At 43.4% G+C, this 20,484-nt stretch overlaps 1 protein-coding gene across 1 annotated transcript; it reads right to left on the bottom strand.

Annotated features, from left to right (window-relative positions):
• Nucleotides 1-733: 733 nt before the first annotated feature.
• RPL14 (ribosomal protein L14) lies at nucleotides 734-4,341 on the bottom strand. The gene is made up of 6 exons (XM_032408941.1): nucleotides 4,095-4,341; nucleotides 3,473-3,574; nucleotides 2,777-2,871; nucleotides 1,425-1,524; nucleotides 1,286-1,339; nucleotides 734-1,072 (listed from the first exon to the last, which is right to left on the bottom strand). The coding sequence occupies exons 1-6, from the start codon at nucleotides 4,095-4,097 to the stop codon at nucleotides 794-796; spliced, it is 633 nt and encodes a 210-aa protein (XP_032264832.1). The 5' UTR covers nucleotides 4,098-4,341; the 3' UTR covers nucleotides 734-793.
• Nucleotides 4,342-20,484: the final 16,143 nt, after the last annotated feature.

Genomic DNA, 20,484 nt, shown 5'->3' on the forward strand with positions numbered 1-20,484 from the left:
AGGTGAGGAACACTGCCAAACCTGGTACCACCTTTGACCTTCCCAGTACCCTTCCCTTAAGATTCAGTCCCAACAGCATGACCTAAATCTGAGGGATCACCATTTGGAAATGCTCAATGGCTCATTACACTCATATATCTAACACTAACCCGACACCTTGTTCTGGGGTCTCTCTAGCCAGCCCACATTCCCAACCTACATACCAGCCTTCTTGTAGCTTAAAATCCCCATTTACCTAGACAACTCCCCACCCTTCAGGAAAGGCTGGGTAACCCCAAACTGCCTGCATTACCCCTATCTACACCGCATCACTTGCCTATTAGTATCACCAAGCAAAATGAGTTTTGTCCCCATGAATCCCAGTGAGGCTCAGAAACCAGCTTTTGGTTAGAAATAAAAGGAAATAATGACAGAAAAACTTTATCATACCAACGTTATTTTGTTTACTTGTCTTGGTTTCCTACAGTTTATTTTTTTAAAGAAAATTTACTAACCTCTTAAGCATCAAAATCTGCTGGGACTTTATAGGAAATATATTTGTACAAGGGGAAAAACTCACCCAGTGCTATAAACGATCCATTTCCCATGAGCACACTAGTTATGACTTTGTGATGGCTTTATACTGGACAGACCGGGGCTAAAAAAACAATACTCTAACGGTAACATCAACAATCCTATCAATCTGCTCCATAGTCCTGACCCTAGCAATAGACTTTATGCCACAGATCAAGTACACTTGCCAGCGTGTCAAAAAGAACCTTTATTACTTGTTTTTAATAGCCTCGTATGCTCTTTATGCTTTCTTGCCAGATGCCTTTGGAGCAGGTGCTTTCTGAGCTGGAGCTTTCTGACCCTTCTGAGCCTTTGGAGGTGCTGCCTTCTGGCCTGCAGCTTTCGGGGCAGGAACCTTCTGGGCTGGAGCCTTCTTGCCCACAGCGGCCATCTTTTTGGCTGGAACCTTTGCAGCAGCTGCTGCAGCTGCACCCTTAGCAGCAGGTGCTTTTTTAGGAGACGCTTTCATGAGAGCTGCTTTTTGTAGCTTCCTAACTTCAAGCTTGATTATTCTGTTCCTCTGAAAAATTTCAATGTAAGTTATTTATCATGTATGCACACAAAAAACTCTTTTGTTGTTCATCCTATATATAGAGAATACATATGCAAGAAAACAAACCTTATGTCTAAAACCCCTATGAATTCAACTTTGATCTACCAAGCTTGGGCAAGCAGAATTCCAGACAAGTTTAGGGTTAGAATATAAAAATCCTGTATTAATTTAAAAACTTACCATTTTCTTTGCCTTCATGACTTTATAACGATCAAAATCTGTCATCTTGGCTTTCTGTTAAAAATAAATAATCACTCATGCCACCTATCACCCCTCCAAAAAAGAAAAGGTCACAATTCAAATGACCCTAAGCCATTACCCTTTCTCTGGCTTCAATCTTCTTGGCCCATCTTGTGGCTGCCCATTTTGTATTGATATCTGCCTTCTGCCAGGCTTGTCGGACATACTTCTGGCGGGCACTAGGAAAGAGCCAAGATCAGATTAAGAAATCAGCTTTGAAGCCACACAGATCCAAGGACAGCTTTGAGCCCTCTGAAAGCACAATTTATACTCCCTTAAGTTAAAAAGCATAAGCAAAATTATGTCAAAAGCACCTTTCTCATTCATTATACCTCCAGCCCTAGGTGACACCATATGCCACATACCACTTGGCACACTATGTCTTACTTGAATGTTGTTCACTAAACCAGGATGTCTTACAATCCCAAACACATGATTTTATTTATTTTTAAAGTAAGCTCTAGGTCCAACGTGGGGCTTAAACTCACAACCCCAAGATTAAGAGTCACATGGTCTACGGACTAAGTCAGCCAGGAGCCCCTCAAACACACCATTTTAATAAAAAATGCAAATCAGCTCATTTTCTGTATTTAAAAATTACCTCTGATCTTGCATATAACATCACTCTACTGTAGTGGATGTATACAAAGCAATCTCCTTTTCATAAAGAATGAGGTAAAGCTAATCCTCAGGCCTTCTGTACAATAATGCTTAAGGAGATGTGGCCAAACACCACAAAATCTAATTATAACCATTTTGAAGTTTCTTTCAAATATTTCAAGTATCAAAACCCTGCATGCTTAAGAAATAAACCAGCAGGACATGTTACAACACATGTTCCACTGCGGCTGTCTGCGACGGTACCGAGAGTAACCACCACAGTGTTTTAACTTCCATAATCTACATCACATCAAAAAAGAATCACTACTGATTCCCTCAATTCCCTATAAGGAGTCGGGAATAGAACCTCCTTAGTAGCTATCAAAACAAGATGACATACGTCAAATACTTAATAACTGACAAACACTAAAAGCTCAACTAATGACAACCAGTATTGTGAGAGAAAAGAATTAGTATTTTTGTTTTGAAGCTAAAGGTGACTAAAACATGTTTGGGAGACCAGAATTCCTTAGGAAGGTCTTTGTTGTGAAAATCCTGAAAGGGGACAAGAAAAAGGACGGCAAATCTGGATAAAGACAAAGCCAGAGAACTGGCAGGGTGGAAAGATAATCACAGGGCATTTAAAAAGTAAACAATGGCCACCTACTTCTATTCTGAAAATCCCTCTTCTGAATTGCTTACTCTTCAACACTGTATACTACATTCTCAAGAAACAAACAAGATAGCAAAACTTTTTTGAATTAATCTAAGCAAACTTTTACCAGTATATAAGCAAAGCTAAGGGAGGGGTATTGGGTGGTGGATAGTTACCTGTGAGGGAATTTGAGGATGAAGTCAGTGAGCTGCATGCACTTGAAAGGCATAGCCTGTCTCCTTACCTGAGTGCAAGGTCCATCAACCAAAGCCTAGAACAAGTAAGATAAAAAAATCTCAGTGCAGAACATAATAGCAACCCAAGCAGATCGTCTATATATAGGTCTTTTCAGAATCACCAAATCTCTACTACTTAAATGCTTTTAAGAAAGATAAAACTATTAGTAGTGTAGCCTATAACCTAACTCCATGTAACTTACTGGACAAAAATTTTTAAGTCTTTAATCCTTATGTTTCCAACAATCAACGTTATGTTCATTCACAATCTTTGGTCAATCCCTTAGTTTGTGGTCCTCAAATACCAACAGTAGCATACAAGGGCATAGAAGGCTATATGCCTGGCTTTGTTCTAAACTCGCTTTACACAGACGAACTCATTTAAACCTCACCAATGTTTCAACCCATAATTTGTTAAAAGGTATGCCTTAAGTGGCAGAGGTAATACTCAAACTCAGTAATATTGGCCAACTCAAGTCTGTGCTTGAAATCCCCATTTCGCACTGCCTGTCTCCTCAATGGTAAAATAAACCCACCACCCGCAATATTCCTACCTTAGAGGGCCGTTGGGAAAATTACCATCTATACTGCATATCAGACATAACATGTGAAACTGACACTTTTCCTTACACTTACCCTGTTCTGATCAATAACATCTACAATTGCGACCAGCTTCCCAGCATGAGGCCCAAAGGAGACGTAGGCCACCCGGCCAACCTCCACGAAACGCCTGAACACCTAAAATCGAGGGGAAGGGAGAGAATGAGACTTATTAAAAATACTCATTTGTTTATAAGGTTTTGCTGTTCAAAGGCAGTGTAACTAAGTATAGCGAAAAAGAACCTTGGGGGAACACGCCCAAGTGCCATGGGACGACCTGATGGATGGACGAAATACGCAGAGCCGGCAGCGGCAAAAGCCGGGTTCCCGCTGGCCTCCAGGCGTATGGGGCCTCCAAAGCCCCAGTCCGGCTGGGCCCCGGTGGGCCCCGGTACGTCCCGGGCCGCTCCAGCTTTCTAGCTCTGGCGGCCACGGCGCGCACGCGAGGCCCACGGCGTGCCGGGCCTGCACAGCCCTCCACGCGCTCGTCGGCCGCGCGCCCGGGAAGCTCCTAAATTCCGTGGTCCCCCCGCCCAGGGACCCTCACCGCACGCTACCTAAGATCCGATGGGGGTCGTCCCAAGCTTTCGTTTCCCCTACCAGGCGGAAGTGGAGCGGCATGGCCGCCAGACCAGGAGCCCCGAACGGCAATACTCACCATGTTGGTGGCACTCGGCGAGAAGGAAGGCGGCCCGCCGGACCGTGCGCATGTGTAGAAGGCCGCCCCGCCCCTGCGATTAACGAGTCGTCGACGTGAGCACCGATTGGTTGGGGTAGTACGTGCATACGTGCACGCATGCTCACTGGGAAAACATGGCGGGAGCCTGTCGGAGGTTTGCTACCTTTTCACAGCAGCAAGCAGTGAGATTAGCGTTGGTGGTACGTCTTGTCTAGCGGGAGGCAGGTCATCTCTTAGGACTTTAGGGTGAAGAAGAGCACAGAAGCTATGCCTTTCATTATAACTGTGTCCACATTTCATTTTACTTCTTTTAACGTTCTTCCGTTTTTCCTTCTGTTACTCATAAGTATTTCAGATTTTGGTCTAAATGTTGTTACTCATGGCTTAGTACTAGATTTTTTTCTCTAAGTGATCCCAGCAATTCTGTTAACATTTTATTTTAAAGTAGTTAAGACTTAAAAGAAAAGTTGCAAAACTAGTACAAATAATTCCCATAAATGCTTAGATTCCCCAAATATATACATACTTATGTATGTGTGTATGTATGTATTTATTGAGAGAGAGAGAGACGCAGAGGGAATTTATTTATTGAAAGAGAGAGACAGACGCAGAGGGAGAAAGAGAATCCTAAGCAGGCTCCACACCCAATGCAGAGCCCGACGTGGGGCTTGATCTCACAGCCCTGAAGTCATGAACTGAGCAGAAACCAAGGGTCTGATGCTTAAGGACTAAATCACCCAGGCACTTCTCCCCAAATGTTAACATTTTATGTTTGCTTTATTGTTCTGTCATTTTTTTTTTAAGATTTTTATTTATTTATTGAGAGAAAGAGAATGATAGCATGAGAGGGAGGAGGATCAGAGGGAGAAGCAGACTCCCTGCTGAGCAGGGAGCCCTATGCAGGACTCCATCCTGGGACTCCCGGATCAGGACCTGAGCAGAAGGCAGTCGCTTAACCAACTGAGCCACCCAGGTGCCCCTGTTCTATCATTTTTTTTCTGAATCATTTGAAAGGATGTTAGACAAAATGTTCCTTTATCTCTTAACAGCCATTTCCTAAAAAATGAGGACATTATCTTACATAATCACTACAATGATCAAAATCAGGAAAATTATACTAACATAATCTATCATTTATTCTGTAGTTTTATTCACATGTTATCAGTTGTCCCACTTATGTCCTTTAGTGCAAATAAAGGAAAATTTTGTTTCCTGCTTCATGATCTAATGGAGGGTTACAAGTTGGAAGCTGTGATGTCTAGTCTTAATATCTATAATAGTTCCTACATCTTTGTCTTTCATAATACTGACATTTTAAAATACAGGCAAATTGGTTTATAGACTTTTTTTTTTTAAAGATTTTTAAATTTATTTATTTGACAGAGAGAGACAGCGAGAGCAGGAACACAAGCAGGGGCAGTGGGAGAGGGAGAAGCAGGCCTCCCGCTGAGCAGGAAGCCCGATGCGGGGCTTGATCCCAGGACCCTGGGATCACAACCCGAGCTGAAGGCAGACGCTTAACGACTGAGCCACCCAGGTGCCCCTATAGACTGTCTTTCAATATGGCCTTGTAGTTTGCCCCATGATCAGATTCAGATTATGCATTTTTGGTAGAAATGCTGTGCCCTTGATGCAAAACATAAGAATACACGCATAGGATATCTCTTTGCCTAAATATACAGTGTTAACCTTTCATCGCTGGATTAAGGAGATCGTTGTACTGGCAATTCCCAAATGTCTTTCAGTCCTTTCTTCTAAACTCTATGCCAGTATTTTCCAGGACTGTTCTACCAGCCTCCTAAATGACCTGCTTTCTCCACTGCTTCCCTTAATCTATTCTCTGCTCATCAGACATAGGGATCTTAAAAAAAAATAAATCAGATAACATCACTTTATTGTTAAAACACTTCAGTGGTTTTCTACAGTATTTTCAAATAAAATCTAGGGGTGCTCAGGTCATGATCCTGCGGTCGTGGGACAGAGCCCCACATTGGGCTCCCTGCTAGGCAGGGGAGTCTGTTTCTCCCTCTGCCCCTCCTCCCGCTTGTGCTCTCTCTCTCTCAAATAAATAAAATCTTAAAAAAAAAATAAAAAAAATAAAATCTAAACTTCTTACTCTAGCCTATAAAGCCCTGCATCATATGCTCCTATATTCAAACACACCTGTGTCATCCCTCCTTTCCCATCCTTATTGTGCCTCAGCTACACTGGTCTTGAACAGGCTAAGTTCTCTCCTTGTCTGTGAGTTTTTCACATGGTGACTCGTCCTGCCAGGAATGCTCTCACCTCTGTTCATACTCAATGCATGGCAGTGCCAGCCATCTCTTGTATTTTTTCCCAGATATCTCTTCTAAGAGACTTAACCTATCACATAAAAAAATAGGTTAGTCCCCTTCCTCCTGTCTTAGCTCAATTTCTTTATTTCCTCAGAGCTATCATCACAATTGCAATTGTTTGACTTATTTCTCTGTCCACAGATAATAGTTTTGTACCAGTTGGAATAAATTCCATGAGGGCAGGACTTTGGCCATTTTTTTCTTTGTACAGTAGCCTCAATAAATAGGTAGTGAATGAATTAGTATTTAGACCTTGGGATCTTGCTTTATAATTTCCTTTTTTTTTTTTTTAAGATTTTATTTATTTTTTTTGACAGAGACACAGTGAGAGAGGGAACACAAGCAGGGGGAGAGGGAGAGAGACAAGCAGGCTTCCCGCTGAGCAGGGAGCCCGATGTGGGGCTCGATCCCAGGACCCTGGGATCATGACCTGAGCCGAAGGCAGATGCTTAACGACTGAGCCACCCAGGTGCCCTCTTGCTTTATAATTTTCAAAGCAAAAGGCATGAATAAGAAAGTTCATAGCAGCACTTTTTTTCTGCTAATAAGCCCCAAACTGGAAACTACTCAAAAGCCATAAGTAAGAGAATGGATAAAAGTTGTTAGGAATGGAGTCAACAGCAACTATAAGGAACGATACTGATGAATTTACACATAACACCGAAATAAGCCAGATACAAAGAGTATATGCTGTATGATTTAATTTATATAAAATTCAAAACAAGCAATCTATGATTGTTAGAAGTAATGATCATGTTTAACCTTGGTGCAGGCAGCAGTGGCTGGGGAGTAAGAGGCTTCTGAGCTGTTGGTGATGTCTCTTAATCTAGGTGTTGGTTACACCAGTGTGTTCAGCTTGTGGCAATTCAAATCTTTACTCTCAGATTTGCGCGTAATCTGATTTGCAGGTCTAGGGAGGGGCAAGAATCTGCATTTAAAAACAAGCTCCCCAACTGGTTCACTGAAACACACTTGAAGAAATACCTTGGGATCCTCCAGTTACAGAATTATTTTTCTAAATTTCACTATCTGGGGGTGCCTGGGTGGCTCAGTCGTTGAGCGTCTGCCTTCAGTTCAGGTCATGGTCCCAGGGTCCTGGGATTGAGTCCCGCATTGGGCTCCCTGCTTGGTGGGAGGCCTGCTTCTCCGTCTCCCACTCCCCCTGCTTGTGTTCCCTCTCTCACTGTGTCTCTCTCTGTCAAATAAATAAAATCTTAAAAAAATAAAAATAAAAATAAAAATAAATTTCACTATCTGATCATGTCACCCCTGTTTAAAGTTCTCCAAATGTTCATTTTTATCCCCTATTCTACGGGATAAAGTCCAAACTCCCTAGCCTGGCATTCAAGGACCCCCAAAATCTCACCCCAACACCTTCCTAGGTTTTTCCCCCAGCAATTCTGCATCCCTCACTCCTAATCCCGTTGTAGCTATAAGTCTCGCGGCTACTCATGCAGTTGTGTCCCCTCTTCCAAGGATATGATCCCCACTCTCCCTGAAGAATGACACCACGTCCATGAAGAAGCTTCTAAAGACCCCTCCCCAAGCAACTCCCAAGGAGGTTTTCAGATTTCGTCGAAGCTCCATTAGAATGGGAAGGTAAGTCCAACTAAGACTTATGTACCTCGCGAGGTGGCGGGTGTCCAGGAATGAGCAAGAAAATCAACAGCTACAGACCTCAGAAACCAGACGACCAGACCAAGCGCACAGCTCAAGTTGGCTGGGTACGCCCCTTCCAGGACCCCCAACGGGCTCGTCCAATCACCGGGAGGAAGGGCAACTTCAGCACCACGCCAGGACCCAATATGGCGTCATGGACACGCCCAGTAGTTTATCCGGCTCCTCCCTGCGGAGCCACGCTTCCCGCCCTACGCCGTCTCTGCTCGTCCAATCACCGAGAGGAAGGGCTAGCTGAGGGCCGTGCCTGTTAACAAACGTGGCAACCTGCAGGCACTCTTAGGCTTGGATCCTTCGGGGGTCATTCGCGTGGGCTATTTTGGAAGTTATGTCCGGCTGAAGTTGCGCCCCCCTGCGCTTGCTTGTGGCCAGAGATGGATGTGAGGGGCAAAGACGGGCGCCCCGCTTTGGTTTTCTGCCAGGGAGCACCGAACAGAGAGGTAGAGCTGGTCCCAGGTCCCGGCTGGGGGACGCGGAGGACGGCAGCAACACGCCCAGTTCCCCTTAGAGTCCCTGCGGGTGTCAGCGTGTCCAGAGCTGTACTCCTGTAATCAGCTGGATCCCAGAGTACCTGTCAGCTTCAGCTGAGTAGGTGTGTCTCCTTTGTTTCTTTCAGTCACGGGGGATGGAAGCGTCAGTTTAGCAGACAAAATGTTTGTCGAGTTCCCAAAAGAGAAATCTAAGCCTGTTCAAGAAGTGAACCGAAAGCTACCTAGAACCCTGACTTCTTTCTTGTTCCTGTAACCTTTCCGAGATGTGAACACATCCCAGTTATGACCAAACTGGCATGGTAGTCATAAGCCTACCTGGCACGACATATTTAGAGTGAAAAAAAAGTGCATGTTACATCTACTTTCAAAATTTTCATCTTAGGAGCCCCAAAGCCGAGCAAGACAGTGTCTCAGCCCAAGCAACCCAAAGCCATCAGGAATAAACCTGTAGTCCTGCAAAATCAGGTGCGTTGATTCATTGTAATGAGGGAGACTGCACACCAGAGACACCATGGGTCATTTAACCAAACGAAGGAAAAGACTGAGCTACAGAATTGTGGGCAGATGTAAAGTTTAGATGAAATTTAAGTGAAACACTGTTTTGATAGGCTCGATGCAAAGCAGGACTGTGTAAAGGGGTCAACATCAGTCCTAGATAGCAAAATGGACCCATGGTCCTGTGTCTGAGAATTTTGTGTAGAAACCCCTTTTCTGAAGCTTTGCATCTGAGTGGTTAATTGAAACTGTTTCATTCTCGGGGCGCCTGGTGGCTCATTCGGTTAAGCGTCTGCCTTAGGCTCAGGTCATGATCATCTGGCTCACTGCTCAGCGGGGAGTCTGTTTCTCCCTCTCCCTCTGCCCCTCCTCCCCCTCGTGCTCTCTCTCTCAAATAAAATCTTACAAAAAGAAACTGTTTCATTCTGAGAGTCCTTGATTTTAGAGAACAAAGTTTCTACATGAGTAAGAAAGCGGTAGTGCTCAAAGAAGGTTATTATGACACTATACAGGTGTAGTATTGGTTGGCAGACATAATGTTTCTTTTTAACTTTATAATGGTCTTTATTTGTATCTTTTTTTTTCTGCCTGAAGGAAGAGCCATGCAGATTTTACTTTTCTCAGTCAGAGCTAATGTTTAGGTCACAGAAATGCTGATGAGACATATAGAAGGAAAGAACTCTGAAGGTTTTATCAATGGCGAAGTTTTAGATCTTTTATGTTGTAGAGCAGAAGGTAAGGTCACAAACCACAGGTGATGGCATATTCTGTGATGAGAAAGATGCCCATGAGGAAGACATTGGCCTATTAAATCATGGGGACCTTAGTAAGAGCAAATGAAGGGTTTGTTGTTGTTGTTGTTGTTTTAGCAACCCATTAGTTGCCTCACTTCCAGCTACCAGTTCCCAAAGAGGTGATGGACTCTGACATGGGTCAGGACTACTGGGATGTAGCACCCAGCTCTTCAGCAGTACAAGTTTGTCCAGTACTCCAAATGCCTGGATGGGGTATTTTGTGGTCTGTTTTTTTGTGTTTAGCAACCAAAGAGGTAGTGTTGGGTTCTGTGCTTTCAAAAGATTGGTCCAGTGTCAAGAAAATACTTGGGAAATATAGCAGATCTAAGGAACGTGGTAAGGCCACAGCAAATGTGAAGGCTTCTGTTGCCTTTAAGTATAAGGAGTTGACAGAAAAAAATCATCATGCCCTAAAATAAATAATTAAACTCCTTATTCTCCGTGGAAGACAGAATATTCCTTTGCATGGAAAGCTCACTAACACTAAGATTATATATACATTCTCACATTATATTACAGAACTGGACCCACTGTTAAAAGAAAATGTTAGCTATGTACTCTGGAAACAGCTGAACAATTGTAAAATGAGCTGGTCAAGCTAATGGGCCCCTCAATCCAGAACAAGCTCCAGGAACGGGTAAAAGCAGATACATTTTTTGGTGTAATCATAGATAGCACTGGTATCTCTCCCAAAGGAAGTCTCCCCCTCTTTGTGTGCTGTTTTCACCAGAGTGCAGAAGGTAGGGTGGAACTTTGTTAAGATCTGATTGATTTTGTAGAGGCTGTTGACATGACTGAGAATCTCTTCCAGAGAATAGCAGTCTGGGGTTTACCAGAGGAGCTCCTGCGGGGTTTCATTTTTCCATCAATGACCAGCTGGCAAGGATTTCTGACAGCTTTCCCGAGGTCTTGTTCTTGACCTCTAAGATGTGGGAGATGGCTTCAGCTCTTATATGGTCCTATGCAGTGGAGCCAGTTACCAAGCTTCTAGATAGTGTAGGCAAAGTCATGGACTTCCAAAGGCACTCTCAGAACACTTCACCACTTGGCTGGGATTGCTGCAGGCATTCCTGAATGAGGAGGGGGAATGAGGAGGAAGAGGAGTGGGAGAAAAGCATCAGAGAAAAATGCCAGGTGGGGCAGACTCTCAGAGTCTGAGCCTTTTCACAGTGAAGTATACAATCACCATCAAAGTTTTCCAGGAAATAGGCACCTACAGGGGTGCTGAGAGGCCATTTTTATTCTATCAGCAAGTTTGACTTTACGGTGATGACGCTGTGTGTTGAGTACATCTTCATATACTAAATCTTTGCCTCAGGCTGGATTGGCTGAGGCAGGCTGATACTGACCCCATTCACTTGTCTAACGAAGCCAACATTGTCATCCAGAGGTTCCTGAAGATGAGGGGCAGTGTACCCAGGCTTTGTGCCCAGGTACAATGAAGTAAAGCACGAGAATTGAAGAATATCCTCACACTTTCACTTTCCCCCATGATGTGTGGCCAGCAAGTTCCCCATAATGTCTTCATAGCCACAGGCCTCCAAGAGAACCACAGAAAGTCCTTGTTCATTCCCCCTTCTGAACCATGTCGTTTCTGAGGTGCAGGAGCAGCTGTTGAAATGCTTGCTGGGATTCATTGCTCAGTACCTCATCCCACACCATCTGCATCTGCTGGAGAATGATGAGCCTGAGGTGGCACTGTATGAGGCATTCAAGGGAGATAGTCCCTACCTGGACCGGTTGTAGAGCAGAGCTGTAGAGGTGGATGGCTGAATGGATGGATGTTCCTAGGCAGGGGCAGCCATATAATATCCTTGCTGCCATACACTTGAACTTCATTTCCTACCCCAGCATCAGTACATCCACTATGCTGGCCACTATGCGTATTCATGTCCAATCTGCAGCAGGAGAGAATCTGAATCTGATGAGGCACTCTGGAAGGGAGGAAAGGCTTGTCTGGCCTGGCCCTGACATGAATTCCTCAGGACATCTGATAGGCATCAGGTCTTGGGTGAACTTGACCCAGAGTGGCCGGCAGGCTCTTGGGATTGCTGAGCTTATAACTGGTACTTGGAACTTGCCCCAGGGCACAGGTGTCTACTGAACATATTTTTGAGTTTCGCTGCTTGATTTATGTGATTGTTTTAAAAAGGCTTTCCAGTGTAAATGGAGCTTGCTCTTTTACTAGGGGAGGTAAATCTTGTGAACTTTTAATGTGGTCAGGTTGAAGGACAATTGCATAAAAAGCAATCAGGCGTGCTCAATATATTTAAAATTTAATCACCGTGGTTCAGTAAAGAAAATAGAATTACGTGTGGAGTTCTTAAATGCAAGTGGCCTTGTATGTTTTCTTTACCTACTGTTATTAGATTAAAATTTTGCAGAGAAACCCTGGGTAGAAATGCAAGCACACTTTTTCTTTTTTTTAAAGCAACAATATTTAATCATTAGTACAGTCAAGGAATCCTTTTATGGGACCTGAGACAAGGAAGAGGGAGGAAAAAGGGGACCTTAGAGAGAAGGGAAGAGATAGAGAAAGATAGCAAAAAAAGACATGTACATAGTGAGGAGGCCATCTGTGTTCTGGCAGAGAGAAGCAGTGTGGTTTTGCTGGAAGAAACACAGGCTGTTGAATCAGCCCTGGGTTCACATCTCCCCTCTGTCCCTCTCTGGTTGTGTGATGTTGGTTGAGTTACTTAACCTTTTAATGGCCTTTCCTCTCTGAAATTGAGGTTTGAGAGCTCTCTGTATTTCCCTAAACATTGCTGGAAGTGTGCACTGGGGTAGAAGATGTGAAAGATACTTTGTAGATTATAAGTTTGTAGATGTGGTTAACTACCCGGTGCTAAGAGATTTGTTGTGAGACCATCATTCATTGATTCATTTATTTAGCAAACTCATATGCACACATAATGATTACAGCTCTCATTTGTTGCTTACAAGTGCCAAGCCCTGCCCTAAGTAAGGCCCTGTGGTCAATAAGACAGCCTCCGCCCTCAAAGAGCTCTAGTTGTGGAATCGGTCTTCTCTGAGGAGACTGCTCTGTAGCTCAGCACTGCAGCCTGGGATGAATTCACCTGATAGGACTGGGCTCCATAGCCTGGGGCAGCCTCTCCCTCAGAAGCGTTGGATTTGGTTTATTCTCACCTCTGTGCTCATTTGAGCTGGGAACAGGGGAGGGCTTTTCCTCCAGCCTTGAGGGCTGGCAGAGCTCTGGAAGAGTGGGACAGGAGCACCCTCTGTGATGGCTGTGTTGGAACTCACTGATATTCCCTATTCAACTGTAGAATGAGTTTATCTCGGAAAGGTCAGGCTGTCTGCTTGGGGAAAGGGTGGCAGAGATGTAGGAGGTTTGCGGGAGAGCTGGAGGGTTGGTTGGGATCCTACGGTGAGGTTGGTGCTCTTGCACCAGTGGACAGAGTCACTTCCGAAAAAGTAAAGAGACAGAGACACATAGAATGGCCGTTAGCTCCAGGAAAAGTACTTATGATGTCTTAGCTGGCTTGACACTTCAATACTTTGGATTTCTTTGACCTATGGTATCTCCTCATTGAGGGTCCTGGGAGGTGGGGAAATGACTGTGATGGGAGACCATATGCTATTGTCAACAGACACTTTGATGATGTTACCAATATTTCTATGACTCTGAGCAAGTTACGTGCTTTCTGTCAACCTCAGCTTCCTTCGTGATAAAACAAGGATGACAGATGTCAACCTCAAGGGCTGTTAGGACTGAATGGGACCATCTGTATCAGGGCTCTGCAAACTCTTCTTACAGAGGGCCTAATAGTGAATATTTTAGACATTGCTGGCCATACAGTCTCAGCCACAGCTATTCAACTCTGCCGTTGTAGTGCAAAAGCAGCCATAGATACTATGATAGTGTGATGGAGCCCATTTCACACCAGAGTGTATTTTTATCCCTGACCATGGTTCTGAAATGCAGAGAAAGGCAATGAGACTCCCTCTACTGAGAGGTCAAGTTCTAAGATGATTCAGAAGTGAGTTTTAGATAGACAAGAGCAAAGCAACAAAATCAGAGGCCTCTTGGAACACCACTACTTTTTAGGAAGGAAGAGGGCAGGTGGCAAAAGGTATGGGAGGTAAGCAAACAACATACAGACAGACTCTTGGTAAAGATGGCTGATAGAATACAAATATCTAGTTGCATTCCTTCTTTACACTCCACTGTAAAACTGTGATGAGACTCCTTAGACACTGGGCAATCCTTGTTTATCTTCTCATATTTAAGGTAGGGGGTGAAGTGAAAATGGAGGTTGTCAGTAGTTGACTCAAGCTTCACTATAGGATAATTTTACTGGGGAACTCCAAATGCCAACAACACATTTTTTTAAGAGAGTGGGGGAGGGGGGCGCCTGGGTGGCTCAGTTGGTTAAGCGACTGCCTTCGGCTCAGGTCATGATCCTGGAGTCCCTGGATCGAGTCCCTGGATCGAGTCCCGCATCGGGCTCCCTGCTCGGCAGGGAGCCTGCTTCTCCCTCTGACCCCTCCCCCTCATGTGCTCTCTCTCTCTCTCTCATTCTCTCTGTCTCAAATAAATAAATAAAATCTTAAAAAAAAAAAAAAAAAGAGAGTGGGGGAAGGACAGAGGGAGGGAGAGAGAGAGAGAGAGAATCTTAAGCAGGTTTCATGCCCAGTGTGAGCCCGACATGGGGCTCAATCTCAGAACCTTGAGATCATGACCTGAGCTGAAATCAAGAGTCGGACGCTTAACCTTCTGAGCCACCCAGACACCCCACCAACAACACATTTTTCCTTCATGGGCTGCTTGGATTCCCCATAAAAGAAGGCTCTTCAAAGTTCTGCCTGGAGGGCAGGGGTAGCCCAGAGCCCCCAGGGTTAATGGGGGTAGAGGGCTTGAAGTCTAAACACTGAATACACCCCACTTCCCTTAATCCTGCTGTTTGGGGGTATGATGCCTCCACCCTCAACTGATTTGTGCCTTTCAGTTCCTCTGCCTGCACTAGGGAGAGGTAGTCTCTCATCAGCAAAGAGCAGGAGAAGGGATCCAGGGAGCTCCTACTTCTCAAACAGCTTTAAACTAATCTTATTTATTTTATGCCCACCAACCCAACTTCCAGCTGTACCTAATCCACAAATTCCTGAGCTTTTTGAGGATGCTACTATTTAATTGGTTGATTCTTAATTTCCTCATTGATTTAGGTTAGGATTTCTTGGGTCTGCTAAGTCAATTACCCCTGGCTGGTCAGCATTTCAGGTGCAAAATGTTGTTGCTGCCTTCTTTTCTCCTGTTCTCCCCATGCATGTGGATTTGTGCTGGTATGGACAGCCTTCTTCAAAAGCAGTCTGGATCCTAACCTTCTCCCTACTAAACGCTTTTCCTCCGCTGTTTTCACATCTCAGTTAATGGCCACCCTGTACTTCCAGTTGCTGAGGCAAAATTTCAGAATAATTCTTGAATCCTCCTGTCTCTCACTCCACATACACCAGCAATCTTGTGGGCTCTATTTTCAAATATATGCAGGATCTGCATATTCAAATATATGCTTACAGCCTCCAATGCTACCACTCAATCTAAGCTACCAGCACCTCTCATCTGGATGATTCTAATTGCCTACCAATTGGTTTTCCTGTTTTTGCCCTTGTACCCTTCACTTTATTTTTCTCACTGCAGCTAGACAGTAGACCCTTTAAAACAGAAGCCAGCTGTCCTTCCTTTGTCCAGACCCTCCAGTGGTTTCCTCTTGTCCTGTCTACTTCCTGTTAACTCTCTGACTTTATTTCCTACATCTTCTAGTTCCTTCTGCTCCAACCACACTGGCCTCCTCTCTGTATCTTGAACATGTTCCTACCCCAGGGCCTTTGCACATACTGTGTCCTTTGCTTAGAATGCTCTTCCACCAGATATTCAAACAGCTGATTCCTTCACTTTCTTCAAGTGTCATCTCATCAGAAAAGACTTTCCTGACCTATTTACATGAAGTAGCAATCCCCATATCCTGCTTCTCGCACTCTCTATACCCCATACCCCGCTTTATTTTTCTCTGGATTAGTTACAAACCCCTGTGCATTATGTATTTAGTTTCTTAGTATCTGTTTCCCCCACCAGAATGTCAGCTCCATAAAGGCAAGGATTTTGTCTGCTTTGTTCATTGGTATAGCCACAGTGCCTAGAACAGGATCTGACTCAGAGGACACACTCCATTAATATGAATGAATGAATTAAATAATTCTATTAAAAGAAACTGAGTCACAGGGAGCCTAGGAAGTTTAGGTCAAGGTCACTCAGCAATGAACAGCAGAACTGGGATTTGAACCAGGTTTGTGTGGTGCCAGAGCTTGAGTTCCTAATAATTTTGATATTTGGGAAGAATTTTGTTTTAAAGATTTTATTTATTTATTTAATTGACAGAGAGAGAGAGACAGCATGAGGGGGAACACAAGTAGGGGGAGTGGGAGAGGGAGAAGCAGGCTTCCAGTCGAGTAGGGAGTCTGATGCGGGGCTCGATCCCAGGACCCTGGGATCATGACCTGAGCCGAAGGCAGTCTCTGAACCAACTGAGCCACCCAGGTGCCCCTTTGGGAAGAATTTTTAATGAGGTGTGAAGGTGCTGATGATATAACACTGTGAAAGAGGTAAGATATAGTAACTCCAGCATGATCTCAGCTATGTAAGAATGTGTGGAGAAAAGGATCCAGAAAGAAAAATATCAAATATAAAGCAGTGAGTTTCTGAGTGTTTTTAAAAGTATATTTAAAACTTTTTTATTGTAGACAATTGTGAAGTACAGGCAGACAGAAGTACAAAGCAGACAGAATAGTATAACGAACCTCCCCTGTACCTATCACCCCAGCCTCAAGGACTATCAAACCATGTGCCAGCCCTATGCCATTTACTCACAGATGCGATGGTCAATTTTATGTGTGAGCTTGGCTAGACTACAGACCCTAGTTATTCATTAATTTAGGTGTTGCCGTGAAGGTTTGTAGATGTGATTAGAGCCCATCATCTGACGTTTTTAAGTAAAGGAGATTATTCTAGATAATCTTGGTGAACCTGACTAAATCAGTTGGAATACCCTAAGAGCAGAGCCAAGGCTTCCCTGAGCAAGCAGAAATTCCACATGTAGTCTTTGCACATACTGTGTCGGTTGCTTAGAAGGCTCTCCCAGCAGGTGTTTAAATGGCTGACTTCTTCACTTGTGGACGGAAGTGTTAGCTCAAGCCCTTCCTGACAGCCTGCCCTGTGGATTTCAGACTTGCCTTCAGCCCCCACGATCACATGAACCAATTTCTTGCAAAACCAGTACCTTCACATATATCTCCTACTAGTTCTCTTTCTCTGGCTAAACCCTGACTGATACACCAGATATATCATTTCATCTGGAAATAGTTTAGCAAGTATCTAAATGGTAAGGATTCTTGAAAAACAAACAAAAAACAACCCACAATTCCATCATCCCCCCTAAACAAAAATTAAAAGCAGTTCCTTGACATCATCAAATGTTCAGACCTCCAGTTGTCACATTATTTTATAATACTAAAAATATTTTTCAGCTACTGATTTTTTTTCAGCATCTTTAGTGAGGGGGAGAAAAAGAAAACGCGGTGTGGGAAGAAATTTCTCCTTGGCGCCAGCAGAGGGCCTCACGTCTCCTGTGTTTTCAGAGGAAAGACGTTTGTCTGGTTTCTCCTATAACCTCAGTCACTCAGCCCAGCGCTCAGCACATAGTAGTCTTCTGGAAAATGTATGGTGAGTGAATGAATGAATAAATATATGGGTGAAAGAAATACTTTTTAAACCTGTATTCATTGGCTATACTCTGTGCCAGACACTGGCTATGTGCTATATTTTCTCTTTTCTTATAACCATCCCATGAGGTAGGTATTATCCTTATTTTATTTATGAGGAAATCAGGGCTCAAAGAAATTGAAAGGCTTTCTGAAGATCATAGAGGTAGAAAATCTTTGAGTTAACCTAGATCTATGATTTTATTTTTTATTTTATTTTATTATTTATTATTATTATTTTTAAAGATTTTATTAATTTATTTGACAGAGAGAGACACAGCGAGAAAGGGAACACAAGCAGGGGGAGTGGGAGAGGGAGAAGCAGGCTTCCCGCTGAGCAGGGAGCCCGATGAGGGGCTCGATCCTAGGACCCTGGGATCATGACCTGAGCCGAAGGCAGACGCTTAACGACTGAGCCACCCAGGCGCCCCTATTTTTTATTTTATTAAAAAATGTTTTTTAAAGATTTTATTTATTTATTTATTTGAGAGAGTGAGTGAGAGAGCATGAGCAGGATCAGAGGGAGAGGGAGAAGAGGAGTCCCCACTGAGCAGGGAGCCCGACGTGGGGCTCAGTCCTAGGACTCCGGGATCATGCTCTGAACTGAAGGCAGATGCTTAACTGACAGAGCCACCCAGGCGCCCCTATAATTTTATTTTTTAAATGTCATATAAGACATATACAAAGTGTATACATGGTTGGAAAAAGGGGACACCTGCAACTGCTGGCTAGTTATAGAACATTCCTGTCACCCCAGAAGCCTTGTTGTTGTGGACCAAATGTTTGTATCCCCCAATATTCATATATTGAAGCCCTAACCCTCACTGTGATGTTATTTGGAAATGGGTCTTTAGGAGGTAATTAGGGTGAGATGAGGCCATGAGGGTCAGACCCTCGTGATGGGATTGGTGTCCTTAAAAGAGGAGATACCAGAGAGCTCACTGTCTTTCTCCCCACACAAGCACAGAAGAAAGGCCAAGGGGAGCCTCAGTAAGAAGGCGGGCTGTCTACAAGCCAGAAAGAAGCCTCTCACCAGGCACTGAATTGGCTGGCACCTTGGTCTCAGGCTTCCTGGCTTCTAGAACTGTGAGAAAATGAATGTGTGTTGTTGAAGCCAGCTGGTCTATGGTACTTTGTCATGGCAGCCCTATTACACTGAGACACTCATGTATCTGTTTCCAAACACTACCTCCATCTTCCCTCAAATTTAAGAGTAATAATTTCCTTGCTTTCTTTGAGAGTTGACTTTCTGTGTTTAGTTTTACCTGTTTTTGAACTTCATATAAATGGAATTTTATATATATATATATATATATATATATGGCTTTTTGTGTGTGTGTGACTTGCTTTTTATCCTCGGTGTCACCTTGGTAAGATCTACCCATTTGAGCATAGATTTGCAGTTCTTTTGTTTTCATGCTGTATGGTGCTTTCTAGTACAGATATATCACTATATATGCTTCCATTTTATGGGATAGGCATCTTGGCTGCTGGTAAAAACATTCTTAGGCATGTAGCCTCTTGTACATTCTAACATGTCTGTCTAAGGTATATACCTTGGACTGGAATTTTTGAGTCATTTGGTATCCATACCTCCAACTTTATTAGATAATATCAGTTTCCCAGAATGGTTACATTAAATTACATCCCCACCACAGTGCATGAGAGTTCCAGTTGTTCCACACTCACCAACATTTAGTGTTGTCAGAGTTTTTAATTTTGTCAAACAATGGGTGTATTATGTTAACTCATCGTAGTTTTAATATGCATTGCCCCGATCCATGAATGAGGTTGAGCACCTTTTCATATTTATTGGACAGTTAGATTTCTCCTTTTTGTAAAATGGCTTTTCACAGCTTTTGCCCATTTAGGAAAATTAGATCATTTGCCTTTTTTTCTCACTGATTTGTAGGAAATCTCTGTATAATCTGGAAACCAGTCCTTTATCACTTATATATGTTGCAAATACCTCCTTCCACTCTGTGGCTTGTCTTTTCACTCTTATAATCGTGTTTTTTGAGGAACAGACGTTCTTAATTTTAATGTAATAGAATGTATCACATATTTTCTTATTGTTAATGCATTTTGTGTAATGCTTAAGAAACCCTTCCCTTACTCAAGATCTTAAAAATTTTCTCCTCTTTTCTGTTCTAAAATCTTTGTACATTTATCTTTCACACTTAGGTCTTTGACCTGCAAGTAATTTTTGAAAATGGTGTGAGGAAGGGGTCGAATTTCCTTTTTTCTCCATATGGAAATTCGGTTGTCCCACATCTTTTTTGCTGCTCTGACATGACACCTCTGTCATAAATCAAGTGTCTGTATGTGAATGAGTATGGTGGACTACCACATTCTAAAGCCAAACTCCTATCTGCCATGTGATACTGCCTTTTTCTGTGAAGGAAATGTGACAGACATAATGGGCTTTAGATTCAACCAGAGCAGAATCTCAACTCACAGTCTCCACCTCCAAAAATGCTTACTAGCTGGGTGATGTTGGCAAGTTATTATATCTCTGAGCCCATGCCTTTCCTGCATGGTCATTGTAAGGAATAGACACAACTTGTGATACCTACTCACCTTTATCTTTACTCATATTTCAAATGTAAGCGCTTCTTTTGGTTGGAGTCTTGGGGCTTGGGTTCTGTAGTATTAATTTTCTATTGCTGTATAACAAATTGCCATAAACTTAGTGGCCTCAAGCAACACCCACGTATTACGTTCCAGTTGTATAGGTCAGAAGTCTGGGTGGGCTCAACTGGGTTCTCTGCTCAGGGTCTCAAAAGGCTGAAGTCGATGTTCT

The sequence above is a fragment of the Phoca vitulina genome, unplaced genomic scaffold (genome assembly GCF_004348235.1).
Source record: "Phoca vitulina isolate PV1807 unplaced genomic scaffold, GSC_HSeal_1.0 scaffold10, whole genome shotgun sequence".
NCBI lineage: Eukaryota > Metazoa > Chordata > Mammalia > Carnivora > Phocidae > Phoca > Phoca vitulina.

What these genes read in the sequence shown, in the direction of transcription:
- RPL14 (XM_032408941.1), bottom strand. An exon ending in ATCCTCAAATTCCCTCACAG is followed by an intron (nt 1,525 to 2,776) that starts GTAACTATCCAC and finishes GCTCTTTCCTAG; the next exon opens with TGCCCGCCAGAAGTATGTCC. An exon ending in TCATGAAGGCAAAGAAAATG is followed by an intron (nt 1,073 to 1,285) that starts GTAAGTTTTTAA and finishes GAAATTTTTCAG; the next exon opens with AGGAACAGAATAATCAAGCT.